Source organism: Salmo trutta, chromosome 10, assembly GCF_901001165.1.
Source record: "Salmo trutta chromosome 10, fSalTru1.1, whole genome shotgun sequence".
Lineage (NCBI taxonomy): Eukaryota > Metazoa > Chordata > Actinopteri > Salmoniformes > Salmonidae > Salmo > Salmo trutta.
Window position 1 is genome coordinate 7,705,254 of NC_042966.1, and position 27,469 is coordinate 7,732,722.

At 45.3% G+C, this 27,469-nt stretch overlaps 1 protein-coding gene and 2 pseudogenes across 6 annotated transcripts in view; all 3 read left to right on the forward strand.

The window, feature by feature from the left end:
- The window catches only part of LOC115201022 (monocarboxylate transporter 6), a 38,199-nt gene extending 34,444 nt beyond the window's left edge, over nt 1–3,755 (forward strand). For all 6 annotated transcript variants that reach the window (XM_029764211.1, XM_029764213.1, XM_029764212.1 and 3 more), the window contains one exon: nt 2,212–3,755. In XM_029764211.1, the coding sequence (XP_029620071.1) occupies nt 2,212–2,489 (278 nt within the window). In that variant the 3' untranslated portion in view covers nt 2,490–3,755. The remainder of the gene's footprint in view (nt 1–2,211) is intronic.
- An 11,232-nt stretch (nt 3,756–14,987) lies between these two features.
- LOC115201024 (monocarboxylate transporter 6-like) lies at nt 14,988–18,973 on the forward strand (annotated as a pseudogene).
- A 1,295-nt stretch (nt 18,974–20,268) lies between these two features.
- LOC115200789 (acyl-CoA synthetase family member 2, mitochondrial-like) overlaps nt 20,269–27,469 on the forward strand; it is a 35,791-nt pseudogene continuing 28,590 nt past the window's right edge.

Here is a 27,469-nt window from a genome sequence, read left to right on the forward strand (position 1 = left end):
TTTAATGAATCAAGTAAGTGCTGTAGTGTAACTTGGAGTGCTAGACATGCCAACAAAACCCTTAGCTACAAATAACAACACACACAATGCTGTGGTCGAAGGCAAGCAGCATACAGTGGGGGAAAAAAGTATTTGATCCCCTGCTGATTTTGTACGTTTCCCCACTTACAAAGAAATGATCAGTCTATAATTTTAATGGTAGGTTTATATGAACAGTGAGAGACAGAATAACAACCAAAAAATCCAGGAAAACGCATGTCAAAAATGTTATAAAATGATTTCCATTTTAATGAGGGAAATAAGTATTTGACCCCTCTGCAAAACATGACTTAGTACTTGGTGGTAAAACCCTTGTTGGCAATCACAGAGGTCAGACGTTTCTTGTAGTTGGCCACCAGGTTTGCACACATCTCAGGAGGGATTTTGTCCCACTCCTCTTTGCAGATCTTCTCCAAGTCATTAAGGTTTCGAGGCTGACGTTTGGCAACTCGAACCTTCAGCTCCCTCCACAGATTTTCTATGGGATTAAGGTCTGGAGACTGGCTAGGCCACTCCAGGACCTTAATGTGCTTCTTCTTGAGCTACTCCTTTGTTGCCTTGGCTGTGTGTTTTGGGTCATTGTCATGCTGGAATACCCATCCACGACCCATTTTCAATGTCCTGGCTGAGGGAAGGAGGTTCTCACCCAAGATTTGACAGTACATGGCCCCGTCAAATGATGCGGTGAAGTTGTCCTGTCCCCTTAGCCGAAAAAAACCCCCAAAGCATAATGTTTCCACCTCCATGTTTGACGGTGGGGATGGTGTCCTTGGGGTCATAGGCAGCATTCCTCCTCCTCCAAACACGGCGAGTTGAGTTGATGCCAAAGAGCTCCATTTTGGTCTCATCTAACCACAACACTTTCACCAGTTGTCCTCTGAATCATTCAGATGTTCATTGGCAAACTTCAGACGGGCATGTATATGTATTCTTGAGCAGGGGGACCTTGCGGGCGCTGCAGGATTTCAGTCCTTCACGGCGTAGTGTGTTACCAATTGTTTTCTTGGTAACAATGGTCCCAGCTGCCTTGAGATCATTGACAAGATCCTCCCGTGTAGTTCTGGGCTGATTCCTCACCGTTCTCATGATCATTGCAACCCCACGAGGTGAGATCTTGCATGTAGCCCCAGGCCAAGGGATATTGACAGTTCTTTTGTGTTTCTTCCATTTGCGAATAATCGCACCAAATGTTGTTACCTTCTCACCAAGCTGCTTGGCGATGCTCTTGTAGCCCATTCCAGCATTGTGTAGGTCTACAATCTTGTCCCTGACATCCTTGGAGAGCTCTTTGGTCTTGGCCATGGTGGAGAGTTTGGAATCTGATTGATTGATTGCTTCTGTGGACATGTCTTTTTTACAGGTAACAAGCTGCGGTTAGAAGCACTCCCTTTTAAGAGTGTGCTCCTAATCTCAGCTCGATGCCTGTATAAAAGACACCTGGGAGCCAGAAATCTTTCTGATTGAGAGGGGGTCAAATACTTATTTTCCTCATTAAAATGCAAATCAATTTATAACATTTTTGACATGCCTTTTTCTGGATATTTTTGTTGTTATTCTGTCTCTCACTGTTCAAATAAACCTACCATTAAAATTATAGACTGAGCCTTTCTTTATCAGTGGGCAAACGTACAAAATCAGCAGGGGATCAAATACTTTTTTCCCCCACTGTATCCTGTTGTTTGGATCCCATGGTCATCCAACCAATCATGTGTTTCCAAGGGAAATCGTGTGTGTGTGTGTGTGTGTGTGTGTGTGTGTGTGTGTGTGTGTGTGTGTGTGTGTGTGTGTTTACACATCCGTACGTGCCTGTGTGTGCATGTTGCGGGGGAGGTCTTAGAATAACTAGCAGACAGACTTGAATTAGAATGTAATGTTCAGCCCACAGTGTGGGTTTGTGCTCCGTCTTTCCTTGGGGGGTGGCACTGAAATAGATTGGGGGACTCTCTTATTTCAGTGCTATTTTAGGCTGCTTACCTGACATTTGAGCTAAGTTTTACTTTTACTGCTTATGTGGTTGGCTGAGTTTGCCTGTGCCATGGTAATACTGTATTTTATATGTGTAGTTATCTCGTTATGTCATCATGATCTGTCTTTCATGCACTGCTAGGGCCCTACTAATGCTGAGATTGGCTCCTGTTGTTGTTGTTGTTGAAGATGTTGTTGCCGTTGCAGGAATCCTGGTGGACAGAACGGGGGAGTATTTCTACGTCTTCTTCGCCTGCAGTGCCACTGTTGCCTCATCGGCTGTATTCCTCATGGTGTCTTTCTACTGGCTGGACAGAAGGGACAGGAAGGCGCTAAAGGGGCAGCAGGTGCCACCTCAGGTCCCCCCACAAAAGCCTGCCAGTGGTAACAATTTGATCCCCCAGTGCCAGTACCGCAGTGTGCCCACAGAGGGGGACAAAGACAAGGCCTCAGACTCCGAGACAGGGGACATCACCCGCCTGTGAACATCGTCACTGTCCAAACACACAAGCCAAACTCACAATGTGTACTTCCCATGATTCTGTATATCGATTGTGTATCCTGTGTTGCTGATATTAAAGTAGAAGTGTATGATAATTGATCTGTTAGGATCTGACATTCCTTTTAATCATAGTATACACACTCTTGACTGTTAGAGTATTGATTGCAAAGGGGTTGAGTATTTCATCCAATGGGTGAATATTACATATAGGAGTGGATTATTTGTTGCTATTACAGTCTGCACTGTTTATGCAGACTAGAAAATACTGTTACTGGTAATTGAATGCAGTACTTTTTCACACATGCCATAAACCTTAAACCTGTGCCTTTTCCCTCACACCCTGTTACACGTTCAAGAAGACATGCCACCTTAAGAATCACTCACCACCCTTCAAAAAGCAATGACTGTGCAAAAGACATGGCCTTTGTACAGACAATCAATCAAAATAAGCAAAATAAACATATTCCATTTCCTATACATACTACACCAGAAGAAACCTCAACTGAATGATAAGTACTATACCAGTTTATTTCAATATCAAAGACTGATATCATTGATTGAGCATATCAATGCCAAACTCTTAATCTCAAGAAATCTTACATTTTTTGGCCCTAAACACATTTGTGTATGAATATTTTCATGTCTTGATAAGTTCATTGTGAAACAGAGTTAGACAACAATCAGTAGCCTACTGATATGACTGAGAATGGCTTGTGTAAAAGTACAGGATGAGTCACTAGGACATGGGTGCTTTTCATTGTCAAAGACTGAAGCAAGTACTGTAGCTGTTAGAGATTTATGTTACTTCTCCACCTATGAGTATTTCAAGTATGGACTGTAATTCATCACAAGATTACTCTAAGGAACATACAGTCACATATGTGGCAACATACTTTAGGCCAGGGTTTCCCAAACTCATTACTGGGCCCCTCCCCTGGGTGTACGTTTGTTTTTTTTGCCCAAGCACTACACAGCTGATTCAAATAATCAAAGCTTGATGATGAGTTGGTTATTTGAATCAGCTGTGCAGTGCTAAACGTGTACCCAGAGGGGGCCCCAGGACCGAGTTTGGGAAACCCTGCTTTAAGCTATGGCTCCCTTGCAATAGGAATATGAATATGTATTTTTATATAAAGGGCTATTGTTTCTTGCACTGGGGCCAAATAATGAAATGTTTTTTTCATGTGATTCAATACATTATTTATATAAAATAATTATGGAAATTATAATAAATGTAATCCTAACAAAACATGTTTTTAATTTTGTGTTTAATTGAGTGATTAATCGGTTCTCATCAGGAAATGTAGATGGGCAAGTAGCAATGTCAAAATTGGCTATTATTTGTCACATCTGCTCCCGCTCCTCCCCTCCGGCGTTCGATGTCGATGGTCTACTAACCACCGGTCCTGGCAACCCAACTTCACGCATACCTGGCAACCACAATTACGCATACCTGTGTCTCATCATCAGTCACACCTGGACTTCAGTACTCTCTGATTACTTACCCTTCATATAGCACTCTTTTGTTGCTAGTCATCAGGTAGTATTGTTTGTGTTTCCATGTCAAACGCTGGTCTTGGTTTGTATCGGTCCATGGTTGTTGTTATTAAACTCACTAACTGCACCTGCTTCCTGACGTCTACGTTACAGAATACTACCTCACCAAATGGAAGCAGCAGTTCATTTCCCAGATGGTCAGCGAATAGAGACACCTATTTCGCCAACACCACAACTGGGGACGGCTATGGAAGAGGTCCTCCGCTTCCTACTCCAGTACTTCCTATATTTCACTCATCAAATATCAGCCCCCACCACTGAGCGGTCCAATGTTGCCATGGTTATTTCCATGCTGACCGGATGGGCGTTGGAGTGGGCTAAGGCCGTCTGGGAGAGGAGGAGCTGGGAGGGATTCAGGGGGGTCTTCGACCATCCACTGGAGGGCAGAGAAGGGGTTGAGCGCCTACTCCAATTACGGCAGGATGGCCAGACCCCGGCGGAGTACGTGCTCACCTTTCAGACAGTTGCAGCATCCAGCGTATGGAATGAGCTGACGCTCTGCACTCCTTTCATAAAAGGATTGTGCGAAGAGGTCCAGACAGTGTCATCTTGTCACGGCAAATCTAACCTTGGACTCACTCATTGCGATGGCCATCCATCAGAATAACCTTCTTCAGGAGCGTCGGCACCCCCATCGACTCTCCCCCTCCTTCGTTGACCGTTCTGAATCAGAGCCTGAACCCATGGAGGTAGGGGCCACACGCCTCTGAGCGGCTTCGCCGGAGATAGCTGGGGCTCTGTCCCTATTGCGGCCAGGAGGGGCACCAGTTTCAGTGGTGTCCGGTGTGCCCTAACCCGGGATCCACTAGTGCCAAACCCTTTACGGTTCCTATTTCACTGGCCGGCTGTCCCTCAAGTGTTGTCTCTACAGCTCTAGTGGACTCCGGTGCTGCTGGGAACTTCATCATCCTCTCCTTTTCCTATCCAAGCTCTGGACACACGACCATTGGGATCCGGCACAGTGACGCACACCACTCACCCTCACCATGGGACTCATGTTCCAGGAAAGCCTTCCTTCCTTCATCACCTCCGCACCTGTACACAAGATAATCCTCGGCCTCCCATGGCGCCAAAGTCACAATCCCACCATCAAATGGTCGAGTACAATCAGGTCGTTATGGTAGAGTAGCCAGACGGAAGCCACTTCTCAGTAAAAGGCACACGACAGCCCGCTTGGATTTTGCCAAAAGGCACCTAAAGGACTCTGACCATGAGATACAAGATTCTCTGGTCTGATGAAACCAAGATTGAACTCTTTGGCCTGAATGCCAAGAGTCACTTCTGGAGGAAACCTGGCACCATCCCTACGGTGAAGCATGTTGGTGGCAGCATCGGACTTGAACCCGATCGAACATCTCTGGAGAGACCTGAAAATAGCTGTGCAGCGACGCTCCCCATCCAACCTGACAGAGCTTGAGAGGATCTGCAGAGAAGAAAGTGTGCCAAGATTGTAGCATCATACCCAAGAAGTCTCGAGGCTGTGATCGCTGCCAAACGTGATTCAACAAAGTAATGAGTAAAGGGTCTGAATACTTATGTAAATGTAATGTATATATATTTTGTTATACGTTTGCAAAAATGTCTAAACACTTGTTTTTGCTTTGGGTATTGTATGTAGATTCATGAGGGGGGGGGACTATTTAATACATTTTAGAATAAGGCTGTAACGTAACAAAATGTAGAAAAAGTCAAGGGGTCTGAATACTTTCCGAATGCACGGTATATTCCATTCACCCAGCTCAATGTAACATTGAAAGGTTTAGGCTACTACATGATACTAGAATTTTCCCTATACCCATCATGAGGTTTCTACAACCTAGCCATTGAATGAAACTTTACAAAGTAGGTGCACAGGTCGAGAGAAAAAGGAGAGTGATCAAGGTGACAGACAGTGACACATTCAATACTGCTTTGCACACTCTTGCCTACCTCTAGCTGATCGAGGGTGTAATCATTAGTCAAATTCAGGTATGTTTGTCCCCGTTTTGTTCCATTTGCTTCTGTTAAATAAACATTTTTTTTAAAAGAATAGCGGAATGAATACCCCCCTGATCACACGCAGTTCACGTTCATAGCAGCCACATCCAAATAGAATAAAAATGTTGCTTGTTGTATAATTCCTTCTCGCATCTACATGCTCTCCTCCTCTCACCTTTTCCCTTCGCTTGTGGACTTCAGTGCACAACACGTCAGCTGTCTGTGACCAGGCAAAAAAAAAATCCAAACCGTCATATCATAACCGCTAACTGCTACACACAGCCTATATCGTTGTCACCATATTAGCTAAGGACATTAGTAATGTCATAGTCAACATAGCTACTACAACTAACGTGTTAGTAACCCGCTACAATCATGCAGTACAGTGTACAGTGAGCAAGCAGTTTAGTGGTTATACCGGCAGGCCCCGGTGGCAATAAATTAGCTTATTAGCTGTAGCTTATGCTTTCAGTACTAGATTAATTCTCTAATCCTTTGATTGGATGCACAACATGTCAGTTCATGCTGCAATACCTCTGATAGGTTGGAGGACGTCCTCCGGAAGTTGTCATAATTACTGTGTAAGTCTATGGAAGGGGGTGGGAACCATGAGCCTCCTATGTTATGTATTGAAGTTAGTTTCCGTCCACCACTGCGTACATTATCTGTCCTCCTTCTACACCATGGTGCTGCCCTACAGAGTGCTGTTGAGGTTACTGTAGACCTTCATTGCAAAACAGTGTGTTTTAATCAATTATTTGGTGACGTGCATATATTTAGTGTAGTTTTATCTATAAAGGATAACTTTTTTTTAATATTGCACTGTTTTTACATTTTTTGAAATTCACTGAGGAGGATACTCCTCCCCATCCTCCTCTGAGGAGCTTCCACTACTCCACACAGCAGTTAACCCCTAACCACAGATCTAGAATCAAATAACCCTACATTCCAATCCTTCCCATTTATTAGGGCAGGTGAAAAAACCTGACCCTGTATCAGTGGATGGGGGCGACCTCCCATGCATTCAGCCATGTGCCTTACTCATTGTCTTCTTGTTTGATAGGACTTGGATTCTGCTTCAGCTTCCAGCCTGCGGTGACTATCCTCGGGCACTATTTTGTACGGCGACGGGCTTTCGCCAACGCCATGTCATCCACGGGCACTGGGCCTGTGCACTCTACCCCTCCTAGGCAACTACCTCCACACTGAGCTGGGCTGGCGTGGGAGTTTCCTGGTGCTGGGGGCTGTCTTGCTCAACTGCTGCGTATGCGGAGCTGTGATGAGGCCCCTGGGGGGCCCCAGACACCGTGGCCAACACCTGATAAACCACAGGCCTCTTCAGCTGAAGGAGGAGAAGCTAAAGGGGAGAATGAGGGCCTCGTGGGCCGGTCTGATGACTGCCCTGCGTCGTCACATGGCCTTTGACCTCTTACGTGACAACCTGCGCTACCGTATGTACGTTGTGGGCATCACCTGGATGATGCTAGGCTTCGTGGTGCCGCGGATCTACTTGGTTCCCTACGCCACGGCCCACGACATGGACCAGAGCCAGGCCGCCCTCCTCCTCTCCATCCTGGGTATCGTTAACATCGTGGTGCGGCCTCCCATCGGCCTGCTCTTCAGCCTGCCCTGGTTCAAGGGGTGCCACACATATGTGTTCTCTGCTGCTCTGCTGTTGAATGGGCTGAGTAATAGTATCTGCTGCATCGATGCCAGCTTCCCCGTGCTGCTGGCGTACGTGGTGACCTACGGCCTGTCCATGAGCGTGGTGGGCTCGCTGATGTTCACCGTCCTCATGGATACGTTGGACATGAGTCGCTTCCCCGCTGCCCTGGGCCTGCTGGCCATCATGGAGAGTGTCACGCTGCTGATCGGGCCCCCGCTCGCAGGTACCGAACTCACTGAGGCATGGTGTGTGTGTGTGTCTGTCTCGCCGAGGAAGATGTACTATTCAATTAATAATTACATTTTGTATTTAATGAATCAAGTAAGTGCTGTAGTGTAACTTGGAGTGCTAGACATGCCAACAAAACCCTTAGCTACAAATAACAACACACACAATGCTGTGGTCGAAGGCAAGCAGCATACAGTGGGGGAAAAAAGTATTTGATCCCCTGCTGATTTTGTACGTTTGCCCACTTACAAAGAAATGATCAGTCTATCATTTTAATGGTAGGTTTATATGAACAGTGAGAGACAGAATAACAACCAAAAAATCCAGGAAAACGCATGTCAAAAATGTTATAAAATGATTTCCATTTTAATGAGGGAAATAAGTATTTGACCCCTCTGCAAAACATGACTTAGTACTTGGTGGTAAAACCCTTGTTGGCAATCACAGAGGTCAGACGTTTCTTGTAGTTGGCCACCAGGTTTGCACACATCTCAGGAGGGATTTTGTCCCACTCCTCTTTGCAGATCTTCTCCAAGTCATTAAGGTTTCGAGGCTGACGTTTGGCAACTCGAACCTTCAGCTCCCTCCACAGATTTTCTATGGGATTAAGGTCTGGAGACTGGCTAGGCCACTCCAGGACCTTAATGTGCTTCTTCTTGAGCTACTCCTTTGTTGCCTTGGCTGTGTGTTTTGGGTCATTGTCATGCTGGAATACCCATCCACGACCTATTTTCAATGTCCTGGCTGAGGGAAGGAGGTTCTCACCCAAGATTTGACAGTACATGGCCCCGTCAAATGATGCGGTGAAGTTGTCCTGTCCCCTTAGCCGAAAAACACCCCCAAAGCATAATGTTTCCACCTCCATGTTTGACGGTGGGGATTGTGTCCTTGGGGTCATAGGCAGCATTCCTCCTCCTCCAAACACGGCGAGTTGAGTTGATGCCAAAGAGCTCCATTTTGGTCTCATCTAACCACAACACTTTCACCAGTTGTCCTCTGAATCATTCAGATGTTCATTGGCAAACTTCAGACGGGCATGTATATGTATTCTTGAGCAGGGGGACCTTGCGGGCGCTGCAGGATTTCAGTCCTTCACGGCGTAGTGTGTTACCAATTGTTTTCTTGGTAACAATGGTCCCAGCTGCCTTGAGATCATTGACAAGATCCTCCCGTGTAGTTCTGGGCTGATTCCTCACCGTTCTCATGATCATTGCAACCCCACGAGGTGAGATCTTGCATGGAGCCCCAGGCCAAGGGATATTGACAGTTCTTTTGTGTTTCTTCCATTTGCGAATAATCGCACCAAATGTTGTCACCTTCTCACCAAGCTGCTTGGCGATGCTCTTGTAGCCCATTCCAGCATTGTGTAGGTCTACAATCTTGTCCCTGACATCCTTGGAGAGCTCTTTGGTCTTGGCCATGGTGGAGAGTTTGGAATCTGATTGATTGATTGCTTCTGTGGACATGTCTTTTTTACAGGTAACAAGCTGCGGTTAGAAGCACTCCCTTTTAAGAGTGTGCTCCTAATCTCAGCTCGTTGCCTGTATAAAAGACACCTGGGAGCCAGAAATCTTTCTGATTGAGAGGGGGTCAAATACTTATTTTCCTCATTAAAATGCAAATCAATTTATAACATTTTTGACATGCCTTTTTCTGGATATTTTTGTTGTTATTCTGTCTCTCACTGTTCAAATAAACCTACCATTAAAATTATAGACTGATCCTTTCTTTATCAGTGGGCAAACGTACAAAATCAGCAGGGGATCAAATACTTTTTTCCCCCACTGTATCCTGTTGTTTGGATCCCATGGTCATCCAACCAATCATGTGTTTCCAAGGGAAATCGTGTGTGTGTGTGTGTGTGTTTACACATCCGTACGTGCCTGTGTGTGCATGTTGCGGGGGAGGTCTTAGAATAACTAGCAGACAGACTTGAATTAGAATGTAATGTTCAGCCCACAGTGTGGGTTTGTGCTCCGTCTTTCCTTGGGGGGTGGCACTGAAATAGATTGGGGGACTCTCTTATTTCAGTGCTATTTTAGGCTGCTTACCTGACATTTGAGCTAAGTTTTACTTTTACTGCTTATGTGGTTGGCTGAGTTTGCCTGTGCCATGGTAATACTGTATGTTATATGTGTAGTTATCTCGTTATGTCATCATGATCTGTCTTTCATGCACTGCTAGGGCCCTACTAATGCTGAGATTGGCTCCTGTTGTTGTTGTTGTTGAAGATGTTGTTGCCGTTGCAGGAATCCTGGTGGACAGAACGGGGGAGTATTTCTACGTCTTCTTCGCCTGCAGTGCCACTGTTGCCTCATCGGCTGTATTCCTCATGGTGTCTTTCTACTGGCTGGACAGAAGGGACAGGAAGGCGCTAAAGGGGCAGCAGGTGCCACCTCAGGTCCCCCCACAAAAGCCTGCCAGTGGTAACAATTTGATCCCCCAGTGCCAGTACCGCAGTGTGCCCACAGAGGGGGACAAAGACAAGACCTCAGACTCCGAGACAGGGGACATCACCCGCCTGTGAACATCGTCACTGTCCAAACACACAAGCCAAACTCACAATGTGTACTTCCCATGATTCTGTGTATCCTGTGTTGCTGATATTAAAGTAGAAGTGTATGATAATTGATCTGTTAGGATCTGACATTCCTTTTAATCATAGTATACACACTCTTGACTGTTAGATTATTGATTGCAAAGGGGTTGAGTATTTCATCCAATGGGTGAATATTACATATAGGAGTGGATTATTTGTTGCTATTACAGTCTGCACTGTTTATGCAGACTAGAAAATACTGTTACTGGTAATTGAATGCAGTACTTTTTCACACATGCCATAAACCTTAAACCTGTGCCTTTTCCCTCACACCCTGTTACACGTTCAAGAAGACATGCCACCTTAAGAATCACTCACCACCCTTCAAAAAGCAATGACTGTGCAAAAGACATGGCCTTTGTACAGACAATCAATCAAAATAAGCAAAATAAACATATTCCATTTCCTATACATACTACACCAGAAGAAACCTCAACTGAATGATAAGTACTATACCAGTTTATTTCAATATCAAAGACTGATATCATTGATTGAGCATATCAATGCCAAACTCTTAATCTCAAGAAATCTTACATTTTTTGGCCCTAAACACATTTGTGTATGAATATTTTCATGTCTTGATAAGTTCATTGTGAAACAGAGTTAGACAACAATCAGTAGCCTACTGATATGACTGAGAATGGCTTGTGTAAAAGTACAGGATGAGTCACTAGGACATGTGTGTTTTTCATTGTCAAAGACTGAAGCAAGTACTGTAGCTGTTAGAGATTTATGTTACTTCTCCACCTATGAGTATTTCAAGTATGGACTGTAATTCATCACAAGATTACTCTAAGGAACATACAGTCACATATGTGGCAACATACTTTAGGCCAGGGTTTCCCAAACTCATTACTGGGCCCCTCCCCTGGGTGTACGTTTGTTTTTTTTGCCCAAGCACTACACAGCTGATTCAAATAATCAAAGCTTGATGATGAGTTGGTTATTTGAATCAGCTGTGTAGTGCTAAACGTGGACCCAGAGGGGGCCCCAGGACCGAGTTTGGGAAACCCTGCTTTAAGCTATGGCTGCAATAGGAATATGAATATGTATTTTTATATAAAGGGCTATTGTTTCTTGCACTGGGGCCAAATAATGAAATGTTTTTTTCACGTGATTCAATACATTATTTATATAAAATAATTATGGAAATTATAATAAATGTAATCCTAAAAAAAGATGTTTTTAATTTTGTGTTTAATTGAGTGATTAATCGGTTCTCATCAGGAAATGTAGATGGGCAAGTAGCAATGTCAAAATTGGCTATTATTTGTCACATCTGCTTCCGCTCCTCCCCTCCGGCGTTCGATGTCGATGGTCTACTAACCACCGGTCCTGGCAACCCATCTTCACGCATACCTGGCAACCACAATTACGCATACCTGTGTCTCATCATCAGTCACACCTGGACTTCAGTACTCCCTGATTACTTACCCTTCATATAGCACTCTTTTGTTGCTAGTCATCAGGTAGTATTGTTTGTGTTTCCATGTCAAACGCTGGTCTTGGTTTGTATCGGTCCATGGTTGTTGTTATTAAACTCACTAACTGCACCTGCTTCCTGACGTCTACGTTACAGAATACTACCTCACCAAATGGAAGCAGCAGTTCATTTCCCAGATGGTCAGCGAATAGAGACACCTATTTCGCCAACACCACAACTGGGGACGGCTATGGAAGAGGTCCTCCGCTTCCTACTCCAGTACTTCCTATATTTCACTCATCAAATATCAGCCCCCACCACTGAGCGGTCCAATGTTGCCATGGTTATTTCCATGCTGACCGGATGGGCGTTGGAGTGGGCTAAGGCCGTCTGGGAGAGGAGGAGCTGGGAGGGATTCAGGGGGGTCTTCGACCATCCACTGGAGGGCAGAGAGGGGGTTGAGCGCCTACTCCAATTACGGCAGGATGGCCAGACCCCGGCGGAGTACGTGCTCACCTTTCAGACAGTTGCAGCATCCAGCGTATGGAATGAGCTGACGCTCTGCACTCCTTTCATAAAAGGATTGTGCGAAGAGGTCCAGACAGTGTCATCTTGTCACGGCAAATCTAACCTTGGACTCACTCATTGCGATGGCCATCCATCAGAATAACCTTCTTCAGGAGCGTCGGCACCCCCATCGACTCTCCCCCTCCTTCGTTGACCGTTCTGAATCAGAGCCTGAACCCATGGAGGTAGGGGCCACACGCCTCTGAGCGGCTTCGCCGGAGATAGCTGGGGCTCTGTCCCTATTGCGGCCAGGAGGGGCACCAGTTTCAGTGGTGTCCAGTGTGCCCTAACCCGGGATCCACTAGTGCCAAACCCTTTACGGTTCCTATTTCACTGGCCGGCTGTCCCTCAAGTGTTGTCTCTACAGCTCTAGTGGACTCCGGTGCTGCTGGGAACTTCATCATCCTCTCCTTTTCCTATCCAAGCTCTGGACACACGACCATTGGGATCCGGCACAGTGACGCACACCACTCACCCTCACCATGGGACTCATGTTCCAGGAAAGCCTTCCCTCCTTCATCACCTCCGCACCTGTACACAAGATAATCCTCGGCCGCCCATGGCGCCAAAGTCACAATCCCACCATCAAATGGTCGAGTACAATCAGGTCGTTATGGTAGAGTAGCCAGACGGAAGCCACTTCTCAGTAAAAGGCACACGACAGCCCGCTTGGATTTTGCCAAAAGGCACCTAAAGGACTCTGACCATGAGATACAAGATTCTCTGGTCTGATGAAACCAAGATTGAACTCTTTGGCCTGAATGCCAAGAGTCACTTCTGGAGGAAACCTGGCACCATCCCTACGGTGAAGCATGTTGGTGGCAGCATCGGACTTGAACCCGATCGAACATCTCTGGAGAGACCAGAAAATAGCTGTGCAGCGACGCTCCCCATCCAACCTGACAGAGCTTGAGAGGATCTGCAGAGAAGAAAGTGTGCCAAGATTGTAGCATCATACCCAAGAAGTCTCGAGGCTGTGATCGCTGCCAAACGTGATTCAACAAAGTAATGAGTAAAGGGTCTGAATACTTATGTAAATGTAATGTATATATATTTTGTTATACGTTTGCAAAAATGTCTAAACACTTGTTTTTGCTTTGGGTATTGTATGTAGATTCATGAGGGGGGGGGGGACTATTTAATACATTTTAGAATAAGGCTGTAACGTAACAAAATGTAGAAAAAGTCAAGGGGTCTGAATACTTTCCGAATGCACGGTATATTCCATTCACCCAGCTCAATGTAACATTGAAAGGTTTAGGCTACTACATGATACTAGAATTTTCCCTATACCCATCATGAGGTTTCTACAACCTAGCCATTGAATGAAACTTTACAAAGTAGGTGCACAGGTCGAGAGAAAAAGGAGAGTGATCAAGGTGACAGAAAGTGACACATTCAATACTGCTTTGCACACTCTTGCCTACCTCTAGCTGATCGAGGGTGTAATCATTAGTCAAATTCAGGTATGTTTGTCCCCGTTTTGTTCCATTTGCTTCTGTTAAATAAACATTTTTTTTAAACAGAATAGCGGAATGAATACCCCCCTGATCACACGCAGTTCACGTTCATAGCAGCCACATCCAAATAGAATAAAAATGTTGCTTGTTGTATAATTCCTTCTCGCATCTACATGCTCTCCTCCTCTCACCTTTTCCCTTCGCTTGTGGACTTCAGTGCACAACACGTCAGCTGTCTGTGACCAGGCAAATTTTTTTTTCCAAACCGTCATATCATAACCGCTAACTGCTACACACAGCCTATATCGTTGTCACCATATTAGCTAAGGACATTAGTAATGTCATAGTCAACATAGCTACTACAACTAACGTGTTAGTAACCCGCTACAATCATGCAGTACAGTGTACAGTGAGCAAGCAGTTTAGTAGTTATACCGGCAGGCCCCGGTGGCAATAAATTAGCTTATTAGCTGTAGCTTATGCTTTCAGTACTAGATTAATTCTCTAATCCTTTGATTGGATGCACAACATGTCAGTTCATGCTGCAATACCTCTGATAGGTTGGAGGACGTCCTCCGGAAGTTGTCATAATTACTGTGTAAGTCTATGGAAGGGGGTGGGAACCATGAGCCTCCTATGTTATATATTGAAGTTAGTTTCCGTCCACCACTGCGTACATTATCTGTCCTCCTTCTACACCATGGTGCTGCCCTACAGAGTGCTGTTGAGGTTACTGTAGACCTTCATTGCAAAACAGTGTGTTTTAATCAATTATTTGGTGATGTGCATATATTTAGTGTAGTTTTATCTATAAAGGATAACTTTTTTTGAATATTGCACTGTTTTTACATTTTTTGAAATTCACTGAGGAGGATACTCCTCCCCATCCTCCTCTGAGGAGCTTCCACTACTCCACACAGCAGTTAACCCCTAACCACAGATCTAGAATCAAATAACCCTACATTCCAATCCTTCCCATTTATTAGGGCAGATGAAAAAACCTGACCCTGTATCAGTGGATGGGGGCGACCTCCCATGCATTCAGCCATGTGCCTTACACATTGTCTTCTTGTTTGATAGGACTTGGATTCTGCTTCAGCTTCCAGCCTGCGGTGACTATCCTCGGGCACTATTTTGTACGGCGACGGGCTTTCGCCAACGCCATGTCATCCACGGGCACGGCTCTGGGCCTGTGCACTCTACCCCTCCTAGGCAACTACCTCCACACTGAGCTGGGCTGGCGTGGGAGTTTCCTGGTGCTGGGGGCTGTCTTGCTCAACTGCTGCGTATGCGGAGCTGTGATGAGGCCCCTGGGGGGCCCCAGACACCGTGGCCAACACCTGATAAACCACAGGCCTCTTCAGCTGTAGGAGGAGAAGCTAAAGGGGAGAATGAGGGCCTCGTGGGCCGGTCTGATGACTGCCCTGCGTCGTCACATGGCCTTTGACCTCTTACGTGACAACCTGCGCTACCGTATGTACGTTGTGGGCATCACCTGGATGATGCTAGGCTTCGTGGTGCCGCTGATCTACTTGGTTCCCTACGCCACGGCCCACGACATGGACCAGAGCCAGGCCGCCCTCCTCCTCTCCATCCTGGGTATCGTTAACATCGTGGTGCGGCCTCCCATCGGCCTGCTCTTCAGCCTGCCCTGGTTCAAGGGGTGCCACACATATGTGTTCTCTGCTGCTCTGCTGTTGAATGGGCTGAGTAATAGTATCTGCTGCATCGATGCCAGCTTCCCCGTGCTGCTGGCGTACGTGGTGACCTACGGCCTGTCCATGAGCGTGGTGGGCTCGCTGATGTTCACCGTCCTCATGGATACGTTGGACATGAGTCGCTTCCCCGCTGCCCTGGGCCTGCTGGCCATCATGGAGAGTGTCACGCTGCTGATCGGGCCCCCGCTCGCAGGTACCGAACTCACTGAGGCATGGTGTGTGTGTGTGTGTCTGTCTCGCCGAGGAAGATGTACTATTCAATTAATAATTACATTTTGTATTTAATGAATCAAGTAAGTGCTGTAGTGTAACTTGGAGTGCTAGACATGCCAACAAAACCCTTAGCTACAAATAACAACACACACAATGCTGTGGTCGAAGGCAAGCAGCATACAGTGGGGGAAAAAAGTATTTGATCCCCTGCTGATTTTGTACGTTTGCCCACTTACAAAGAAATGATCAGTCTATAATTTTAATGGTAGGTTTATATGAACAGTGAGAGACAGAATAACAACCAAAAAATCCAGGAAAACGCATGTCAAAAATGTTATAAAATGATTTCCATTTTAATGAGGGAAATAAGTATTTGACCCCTCTGCAAAACATGACTTAGTACTTGGTGGTAAAACCCTTGTTGGCAATCACAGAGGTCAGACGTTTCTTGTAGTTGGCCACCAGGTTTGCACACATCTCAGGAGGGATTTTGTCCCACTCCTCTTTGCAGATCTTCTCCAAGTCATTAAGGTTTCGAGGCTGACGTTTGGCAACTCGAACCTTCAGCTCCCTCCACAGATTTTCTATGGGATTAAGGTCTGGAGACTGGCTAGGCCACTCCAGGACCTTAATGTGCTTCTTCTTGAGCTACTCCTTTGTTGCCTTGGCTGTGTGTTTTGGGTCATTGTCATGCTGGAATACCCATCCACGACCCATTTTCAATGTCCTGGCTGAGGGAAGGAGGTTCTCACCCAAGATTTGACAGTACATGGCCCCGTCAAATGATGCGGTGAAGTTGTCCTGTCCCCTTAGCCGAAAAACACCCCCAAAGCATAATGTTTCCACCTCCATGTTTGACGGTGGGGATGGTGTCCTTGGGGTCATAGGCAGCATTCCTCCTCCTCCAAACACGGCAAGTTGAGTTGATGCCAAAGAGCTCCATTTTGGTCTTATCTAACCACAACACTTTCACCAGTTGTCCTCTGAATCATTCAGATGTTCATTGGCAAACTTCAGACGGGCATGTATATGTATTCTTGAGCAGGGGGACCTTGCGGGCGCTGCAGGATTTCAGTCCTTCACGGCGTAGTGTGTTACCAATTGTTTTCTTGGTAACAATGGTCCCAGCTGCCTTGAGATCATTGACAAGATCCTCCCGTGTAGTTCTGGGCTGATTCCTCACCGTTCTCATGATCATTGCAACCCCACGAGGTGAGATCTTGCATGGAGCCCCAGGCCAAGGGATATTGACAGTTCTTTTGTGTTTCTTCCATTTGCGAATAATCGCACCAAATGTTGTCACCTTCTCACCAAGCTGCTTGGCGATGCTCTTGTAGCCCATTCCAGCATTGTGTAGGTCTACAATCTTGTCCCTGACATCCTTGGAGAGCTCTTTGGTCTTGGCCATGGTGGAGAGTTTGGAATCTGATTGATTGATTGCTTCTGTGGACATGTCTTTTTTACAGGTAACAAGCTGCGGTTAGAAGCACTCCCTTTTAAGAGTGTGCTCCTAATCTCAGCTCGTTGCCTGTATAAAAGACACCTGGGAGCCAGAAATCTTTCTGATTGAGAGGGGGTCAAATACTTATTTTCCTCATTAAAATGCAAATCAATTTATAACATTTTTGACATGCCTTTTTCTGGATATTTTTGTTGTTATTCTGTCTCTCACTGTTCAAATAAACCTACCATTAAAATTATTGACTGATCCTTTCTTTATCAGTGGGCAAACGTACAAAATCAGCAGGGGATCAAATACTTTTTTCCCCCACTGTATCCTGTTGTTTGGATCCCATGGTCATCCAACCAATCATGTGTTTCCAAGGGAAATCGTGTGTGTGTGTGTGTGTGTGTGTGTGTGTGTGTGTGTGTGTGTGTGTGTGTGTGTGTGTGTGTGTGTGTGTGTGTGTGTGTGTGTGTGTGTGTGTGTGTGTTTACACATCCGTACGTGCCTGTGTGTGCATGTTGCGGGGGAGGTCTTAGAATAACTAGCAGACAGACTTGAATTAGAATGTAATGTTCAGCCCACAGTGTGTGTTTGTGCTCCGTCTTTCCTTGGGGGGTGGCACTGAAATAGATTGGGGGACTCTCTTATTTCAGTGCTATTTTAGGCTGCTTACCTGACATTTGAGCTAAGTTTTACTTTTACTGCTTATTATGTTGGCTGAGTTTGCCTGTGCCATGGTAATACTGTATGTTATATGTGTAGTTATCTCGTTATGTCATCATGATCTGTCTTTCATGCACTGCTAGGGCCCTACTAATGCTGAGATTGGCTCCTGTTGTTGTTGTTGTTGAAGATGTTGTTGCCGTTGCAGGAATCCTGGTGGACAGAACGGGGGAGTATTTCTACGTCTTCTTCGCCTGCAGTGCCACTGTTGCCTCATCGGCTGTATTCCTCATGGTGTCTTTCTACTGGCTGGACAGAAGGGACAGGAAGGCGCTAAAGGGGCAGCAGGTGCCACCTCAGGTCCCCCCACAAAAGCCTGCCAGTGGTAACAATTTGATCCCCCAGTGCCAGTACCGCAGTGTGCCCACAGAGGGGGACAAAGACAAGGCCTCAGACTCCGAGACAGGGGACATCACCCGCCTGTGAACATCGTCACTGTCCAAACACACAAGCCAAACTCACAATGTGTACTTCCCATGATTCTGTATATCGATTGTGTATCCTGTGTTGCTGATATTAAAGTAGAAGTGTATGATAATTGATCTGTTAGGATCTGACATTCCTTTTAATCATAGTATACACACTCTTGACTGTTAGAGTATTGATTGCAAAGGGGTTGAGTATTTCATCCAATGGGTGAATATTACATATAGGAGTGGATTATTTGTTGCTATTACAGTCTGCACTGTTTATGCAGACTAGAAAATACTGTTACTGGTAATTGAATGCAGTACTTTTTCACACATGCCATAAACCTTAAACCTGTGCCTTTTCCCTCACACCCTGTTACACGTTCAAGAAGACATGCCACCTTAAGAATCACTCACCACCCTTCAAAAAGCAATGACTGTGCAAAAGACATGGCCTTTGTACAGACAATCAATCAAAATAAGCAAAATAAACATATTCCATTTCCTATACATACTACACCAGAAGAAACCTCAACTGAATGATAAGTACTATACCAGTTTATTTCAATATCAAAGACTGATATCATTGATTGAGCATATCAATGCCAAACTCTTAATCTCAAGAAATCTTACATTTTTTGGCCCTAAACACATTTGTGTATGAATATTTTCATGTCTTGATAAGTTCATTGTGAAACAGAGTTAGACAACAATCAGTAGCCTACTGATATGACTGAGAATGGCTTGTGTGAAAGTACAGGATGAGTCACTAGGACATGGGTGCTTTTCATTGTCAAAGACTGAAGCAAGTACTGTAGCTGTTAGAGATTTATGTTACTTCTCCACCTATGAGTATTTCAAGTATGGACTGTAATTCATCACAAGATTACTCTAAGGAACATACAGTCACATATGTGGCAACATACTTTAGGCCAGGGTTTCCCAAACTCATTACTGGGCCCCTCCCCTGGGTGTACGTTTGTTTTTTTTGCCCAAGCACTACACAGCTGATTCAAATAATCAAAGCTTGATGATGAGTTGGTTATTTGAATCAGCTGTGTAGTGCTAAACGTGGACCCAGAGGGGGCCCCAGGACCGAGTTTGGGAAACCCTGCTTTAAGCTATGGCTCCCTTGCAATAGGAATATGAATATGTATTTTTATATAAAGGGCTATTGTTTCTTGCACTGGGGCCAAATAATGAAATGTTTTCACGTGATTCAATACATTATTTATATAAAATAATTATGGAAATTATAATAAATGTAATCCTAAAAAAACATGTTTTTAATTTTGTGTTTAATTGAGTGATTAATCGGTTCTCATCAGGAAATGTAGATGGGCAAGTAGCAATGTCAAAATTGGCTATTATTTGTCACATCTGCTTCCGCTCCTCCCCTCCGGCGTTCGATGTCGATGGTCTACTAACCACCGGTCCTGGCAACCCATCTTCACGCATACCTGGCAACCACAATTACGCATACCTGTGTCTCATCATCAGTCACACCTGGACTTCAGTACTCCCTGATTACTTACCCTTCATATAGCACTCTTTTGTTGCTAGTCATCAGGTAGTATTGTTTGTGTTTCCATGTCAAACGATGGTCTTGGTTTGTATCGGTCCATGGTTGTTGTTATTAAACTCACTAACTGCACCTGCTTCCTGACGTCTACGTTACAGAATACTACCTCACCAAATGGAAGCAGCAGTTCATTTCCCAGATGGTCAGCGAATAGAGACACCTATTTCGCCAACACCACAACTGGGGACGGCTATGGAAGAGGTCCTCCGCTTCCTACTCCAGTACTTCCTATATTTCACTCATCAAATATCAGCCCCCACCACTGAGCGGTCCAATGTTGCCATGGTTATTTCCATGCTGACCGGATGGGCGTTGGAGTGGGCTAAGGCCGTCTGGGAGAGGAGGAGCTGGGAGGGATTCAGGGGGGTCTTCGACCATCCACTGGAGGGCAGAGAGGGGGTTGAGCGCCTACTCCAATTACGGCAGAATGGCCAGACCCCGGCGGAGTACGTGCTCACCTTTCAGACAGTTGCAGCATCCAGCGTATGGATTGAGCTGACGCTCTGCACTCCTTTCATAAAAGGATTGTGCAAAGAGGTCCAGACAGTGTCATCTTGGCACGCCAAATCTAACCTTGGACTCACTCATTGCGATGGCCATCCATCGGAATAGCCTTCTTCAGGAGCGTCGGCACCCCCATCGACTCTCCCCCTCCTTCGTTGACCGTTCTGAATCAGAGCCTGAACCCATGGAGGTAGGGGCCACACGCCTCTGAGCGGCTTCGCCGGAGATAGCTGGGGCTCTGTCCCTATTGCGGCCAGGAGGGGCACCAGTTTCAGTGGTGTCCGGTGTGCCCTAACCCGGGATCCACTAGTGCCAAACCCTTTACGGTTCCTATTTCACTGGCCGGCTGTCCCTCAAGTGTTGTCTCTACAGCTCTAGTGGACTCCGGTGCTGCTGGGAACTTCATCATCCTCTCCTTTTCCTATCCAAGCTCTGGACACACGACCATTGGGATCCGGCACAGTGACGCACACCACTCACCCTCACCATGGGACTCATGTTCCAGGAAAGCCTTCCCTCCTTCATCACCTCCGCACCTGTACACAAGATAATCCTCGGCCTCCCATGGCGCAAAAGTCACAATCCCACCATCAAATGGTCGAGTACGAAAATTACCGCCTGGGGACCATGATGTTGGAGGACCTGCTTTCCCGTACCATGTGGTTCTACACAGGTTGAGGGCCCTGTGAGTGTCCACCAGCCAATCAATTGTCCCCGTGTGTTAGGATGTGGACATTAGCCAGGTTCTGGAGCGGGAACCTGACACCTGCCCTCCAGATCGCATCTACGTTCCCACAGGGGTGAGAAAACGGCTGTTGACCTGGGCACACACATCCCTCGCCGCCGGACACCCAGGTTTCGGCCGCACTATCCAATCAATTAGTTTCTGATAAATACTGGTGGCCCACTTTGGCGCAGGACGTAGCCCACTATGTCAATTCAAGTTCAGTTTGTACTCCAAATCCCCTGCAACACTCCAGCAGGAAAACTCCTTCCCCTTGCCTCAGCGTTCCTGGTCTCATCTGTCTATTGACTTTGTCACTGATCTCCCCTCTTCTGATGGTTTTACCACCATTTTGGTGATAGTTGACAGACTGACCGTGGCCCACAAATCACGTCATGGGTATGGAAAGCCTTCATGGAGAATCTGGGGGTCACGGTCAGCCTCACTTCCGGTTACCGGCCTCATTCACCACCCAAAATGTTGCTTTTTGGTCTTTAAGGTTAGGTTTAAAATCAGATTTTCAAAGGGCCAATCAGCTGTTGAAACAAAACTGCGACTCCCCGCCATTGTTTTGGCAAAAAGCTGAGGGACGGGGTTGGAGAAATTTGATCACTCAAATTCATAGGCAAAGCTATGTATGCAAGAACCAACCATCCATTATATCAAAATTATAGTATTAACCATGTTGTGGTTACAGATACATTATCCATTTCAATTGATACATTTATAAAACATGTACCCATGGCTGCCAGTCTAAAGAAAATAAAAAAAACAGTTATTAATACATACAACGTTTAAGTGATTAAATTCAATATAAATAGGAAAAGACAACCAAAAAATAAGTGGGACTCCAGCCCCAACCTCCTGGGGGGGGGGTCTACTAAGCTGACATATGGAATTGGTTTTCTAAGATGTTCGTACCATGGATCATTTAGCTATTTGATTTTGAATTTTAGGACCGCTTTAGGTAAATGATTTGATAAAATATTGAATTTGGCCTTAACTACTATAGCCCATGGAACCACATTGAATAACATTCATAAATGGCAAAAAAAGGACAGTCAAATAAATCATAAGGAATAAGGTTTTGATGTGTCTGTCCTGTATCTATGAGAAAGGTCAGGAAATATATATTTTTTGACATATTTCACTCCTTATCCGACGAGTCCGTGGCACTCCTGGGGGTCGTAAAGCAAAATGGAGATGATGTTCATGAGTCTCTCCTTATTAGTTTATAGCCCAAACGGTTCGGACGCAACAGACAGAAGTTGACACGTCAGCGTTACTGACGACTTCAGACGAGTCCCGTGGTGGTCGTAGACCAAAACGAAGAACACCATCGTGCGAGTATTCTTTCCATAGTGGTCATATTAGTTTGTAGGCCAAACTGTTTGGATGGTACATAGGTGGATGTGGTGGATTGAGACTTAGCCCATGCAACAACAAAACATCTCTAGCTTTAACCAAAGTCTCTCCGCCCTAAAAATGGGAGTCATTGTCCACGAAACGGCAAGGCGGGCTGTCTAGCTCCCGCTTATCATTTCTTTGGATTGGTGGATAAATCTTATTACTGTAATTCATTTTTGAGTATTCGATAAGGGTTGTTTATGTCAACCACCGGTATTCAAGTGAGAGAGATGTTATGCTACTAGCCTCATGACATGAATATGCGTAGCCATCTCGAGACAACTCCGATATAAAGTGTTTTTTCTCAAAGTAGCCGGGATGTCACGTGTCCTACTTATATCAGTACACTCGTAACAACTTAAGCATTACGAAACTTCTATTCAATCAAATTAACCTTATGTAGCAAATAAGCCAAACATTTTTGGGGGTTTACCAAATTCGACTCTCTCAATGACCTCCATACAAATACTCCTCGCTTGGTGGGCCAAACAACAACAAAACGGCACCTGCTGGAGGGAGACTGATTTTCCGCCAAATTGGGCCTTTCTCTACCTCTTCCTCTCTGCTAAAACTGACGGATTTTGATGGTGATTTTTTTATTATGCTACTTAGATTGATGCACAGGTGCAATCTGCAACTTTTTGGCCGACCCGACCAAATGGATAGAAATGTGAGTTACGGGGCCTCCCGAGTGGCACAGCGGTCTAAGGCACTGCATTGCAGTGCTAGAGGCGTCACTATAAACCTGGCTTTATTACAACCTGCTGTGATTGGGTGTCCCATAGGTCTTGTGTCATCGCTGCAACTCCCGTACGGACTCGGGAGAGGCGAAGGTCGAGAGCCATGCGTCCTCCGAAACACAACCTAAAACCAAGCCGCACTGCTTCTTGACACAATGCACATCCAACCCGGAAGCCAGCCGCACCGTTGGAGGAAACAGCGTACACCTGGCGACCTGGTCTGCGTGCACTGCTGGTTAAGTGTGCCTTGAATTCTAAATCAATCACACACAGTGTCACCAGCGAATAACCCCAACACCATCACACCTCCTCCATGCTTCACGGTGGAAACCACACCAAATAAAATACAATTTTCTTGGTCACATACACATGGTTAGCAGATGTTATTGCGAGTGTAGCGAAATGCTTGTGCTTCTACTTCCGAAAGTGCAGCAATATCTAACATGTAATCTAACAAGTCCACAACAACTACCCAATTCATCCCAAGTCTAAGTAAAGGAATAAGAATATATACATAAAAATATTCGGATGAGCAATGACAGAGCGGCATAGGCAAGATGCAATAGATGGTATAAAATACAATATATACACTACTGTTCAAAAGTTTGGGGTCACTTAGAAATGCCCTTGTTTTCCACGAAAACAAACATGAAATGAGTTGCAAAATGAATAGCAAATATAGTCAAGACGTTGACAAGGTTATAAATAATGATTTTTAATTTAAATAATAATTGTGTCCTTCAAACTTTGCTTTCGTCAAAGAATCCTCCATTTGCAGCAATTACAGCTTGCAGACCTTTGGCATTCTGAAAATATTTCACCCCATGCTTCCTGAAGCACCTCCCAAAAGTTGGATTGGCTTGCTGGGCACTTCTTACGTACCATACAGTCAAGCTGCTCCCACAACAGCTCAATAGGGTTGAGATCCGGTGACTGTGCTGGCCACTCCATGAAAGACAGATTACCAGCTGACTGCTTCTTCCCTAAATAGTTATTGCATAATTTGGAGCTGTGCTTTGGGTCATTGTCCTGTTTTAGGAGGAAATTGGCTCCAATTAAGCACTGTCCACAGGGTATGACATGGCGTTGCAAAATGGAGTGATAGCCTTCCTTCTTCAAGATCCCTTTTACCCTGTACAAATCTCCCACTTTACCACCACCAAAGCACCCCCAGACCATCACATCGCCTCCACCATGCTTGACAGATGGTGTATAGCACTCCTCCAGCATCTTTTCATTTTTTCTGCATCTCACGAATATTCTTCTTTGTGATCCTCAAACTTAGATTAGTTTGTCCATAACACTTTTTTCCAGGCTTCCTCTGTCCAGTGTCTATTCTTTTTCCCATCTTAATCTTTTCTTTTTATTGGCCAGTCTGAGATATGGCTTTTTCTTTGCAACTTTGCCTAGAAGGCCAGCATCCCAGAGTCACCTCTTCACTGTTGACATTGAGACTGGAGTTTTGTGGGTACTATTTAAATAAGCTGCCAGTTGAGGACTTGTGAGGCGTCTGTTTCTCAAACTAGACACTCTAATGTACTTGTCCTCTTGCTCAGTCGTGCACCGAGACCTCCCACTCCTCTTTCTATTCTGGTTAGAGCCAGTTTGTGCTGTTCTGTGAAGGGAGTACTACACAGCGTTGTACAAGATCTTCAGTTTCTTGGCAATTTCTCGCATGGAATAGTCTCAATTTCTCAGAACAAGAATAGACTGACGAGTTTCAGAAGAAAGTCTTTTGTTTCTGGCCATTTTGAGCCTGTAATCGCACCCACAAATGCTGACGCTCCAAATACTCAACTAGTCTAAAGAAGGACAGTTTTATTGCTTCTTTAATCGCTCAACAGTTTTCAGCTGTGCTAACATAATTGCATAAGGGTTTTCTAATGATGAATTAGCCTTTTAAAATGATAAACTTGGATTAGCTAACACAACGTGCCATTGGAACACAGGAGTGATGGTTGCTGATAATGTGCCTCTGTACGCCTATGTAGATATTCCATGAAAAATCTGCCTTTTCCAGCTACTGTAGTCATTTACAACATTAACAATGCCTACACAGTATTTCTGATCAATTTGATCAATTATTTTAATGGACAAAAAAAGTGCTTTTCTTTCAAAAACAAGGAGCGAACAAAAAGTGAACCCAAACTTTTGAATGGTAATGTACATACGAGATGAGTAATGCAAGATATGTAAACATTATTAAAGTGGCGTTATTAAAGTGACTAGTGATCCATTTATTAAAGTGGCCAATGTATTTAGGCAGCAGCCTCTCTATGTTATTGACGGCTGTTTAACAGTCTGGTGGCCTTGAGATAGAAGCTGTTTTTCGGTCTCTTGGTTCCAGCTTTGATGCACCTGTACTGACCTCGCCTTCTGGATGGAAGTGGGGTGAACAGGCAGTGGCTTGGGAGGTTGTTGTCCTTGATGATCTTTTTGGCCTTCCTCTGACATCGGGTGGTGTAGGTATCCTGGAGGGCAGGTAGTTTGCCCCCGTTGATGCGTTGTGCAGACTGTACCACCCTCTGGAGAGCCTTGCGGTTGTGGGCGGTGCAGTTGCCGTACCAGGTGGTGATACAGCCCGACAGGATGCTCTCAATTGTGCATCTGTAAAAGTGGGAGGGTTTTAGGTGACAAGCCAAAGAAGGCTGGACCATTTCAGTTTGTCCGTGATGTGTACGCCGAGGAACTTAACTTTCCACCTTCTCGACTACTGTCCCTTCGATGTGGATGGGGGGATGCTCCTTCTGCTGTTTCCTGAAGTCCACCATCATCTCCTTTGTTTTGTTGACGTTGAGTGAGAGGTTGTTTTCCTGACACCACACTCCGAGTGCCCTCACCTCCTCCCTGTAGGCTGTCTCGTTGTTGTTGATAATCAAGCCTACTATTGTTGTGACGTCTGCAAACAATATGCTGATAGAATTTAGGCAGCCATGTTCTCAAATTTGCTTTGTTAAAATCTCCAGCTACATCAAATGCAGCCTTGGGATATATGGTTTCCAGTTTGTATAAAGTCCATTGAAGTTCCTTGAGGGCCGTTGTGGTATCAGCTTGAGGGGGGGATATACACAGTTGTGACAATAACCGAGCAGAATTCTCTTGGGAGATAATACGGTCTGCATTTGATTGTGAGGAATTCTAGGTCAGGTGAACAAAAGAAGTTGAGTTCCTGTATGTTGTTACAATTGCACCACGTTAATCATGAAACATACACCCCGCCCTTCTTCTCGGAGAGATGTTTATTCCTGTCGACGTGATGCACAAAAAATCCAGGTGGCTGTACCAACTCCTACAGCATATCCCGAGAGAACCATGTTTCCGTGAATATGTATGTTACAATCCCTGATGTCTCTCTGGGCAACCCTTGCCCTAATTTTGTCTACCTTGTTATCTAGAGACTGGACATTAGAGAGTAATATACTCGGAAGCGGTGGGTGCGCCTCCAAAGTCTGACCAGAAGACCGCTCCGTCTACCTCTTCTCCGGCGGTGTTGTTGTTTTGGGTCAGCCTCTGGAATCAGTTCAAATACCCTGGGTGAAAGTCATATTCCTGGTCTTAGTACTGGTAAATTGACTTCGCTCTGATATCCAATAGTTCTTCCCAGCTGTATATAATGATCCCATAGTCTCCTCTGAACAGTTGATGTTGAGATGTGTATGTTACTTGGACTCTGTGAAGAATTTATTTGGGCTGCAATTTTTGAGGCTGGTAACTCTAATGAACTTATCCTCTGCAGTAACTCTGGGTTTTCCTTTCCTGAGGCAGTGTCACGACTTCCGCCGAGGTCCCTCTCCTTGATCGGGCGGCGTTCGGCGGTCAACATCACCGGTCTTCTAGCCATCGCCGATCCACCTTTCATTTTCCATTTGTTTTGTCTTGTTTTCCCACACATTTACATTTTAGTCATTTAGCAGACGCTCTTATCCAGAGCGACTTACAGCAGTGAGTGCATACATTTCATTTCATGCATTTTTATTTTTTCTTTCTTTCTTTTTTCTTTTTTTGTACTGGCCCCCCG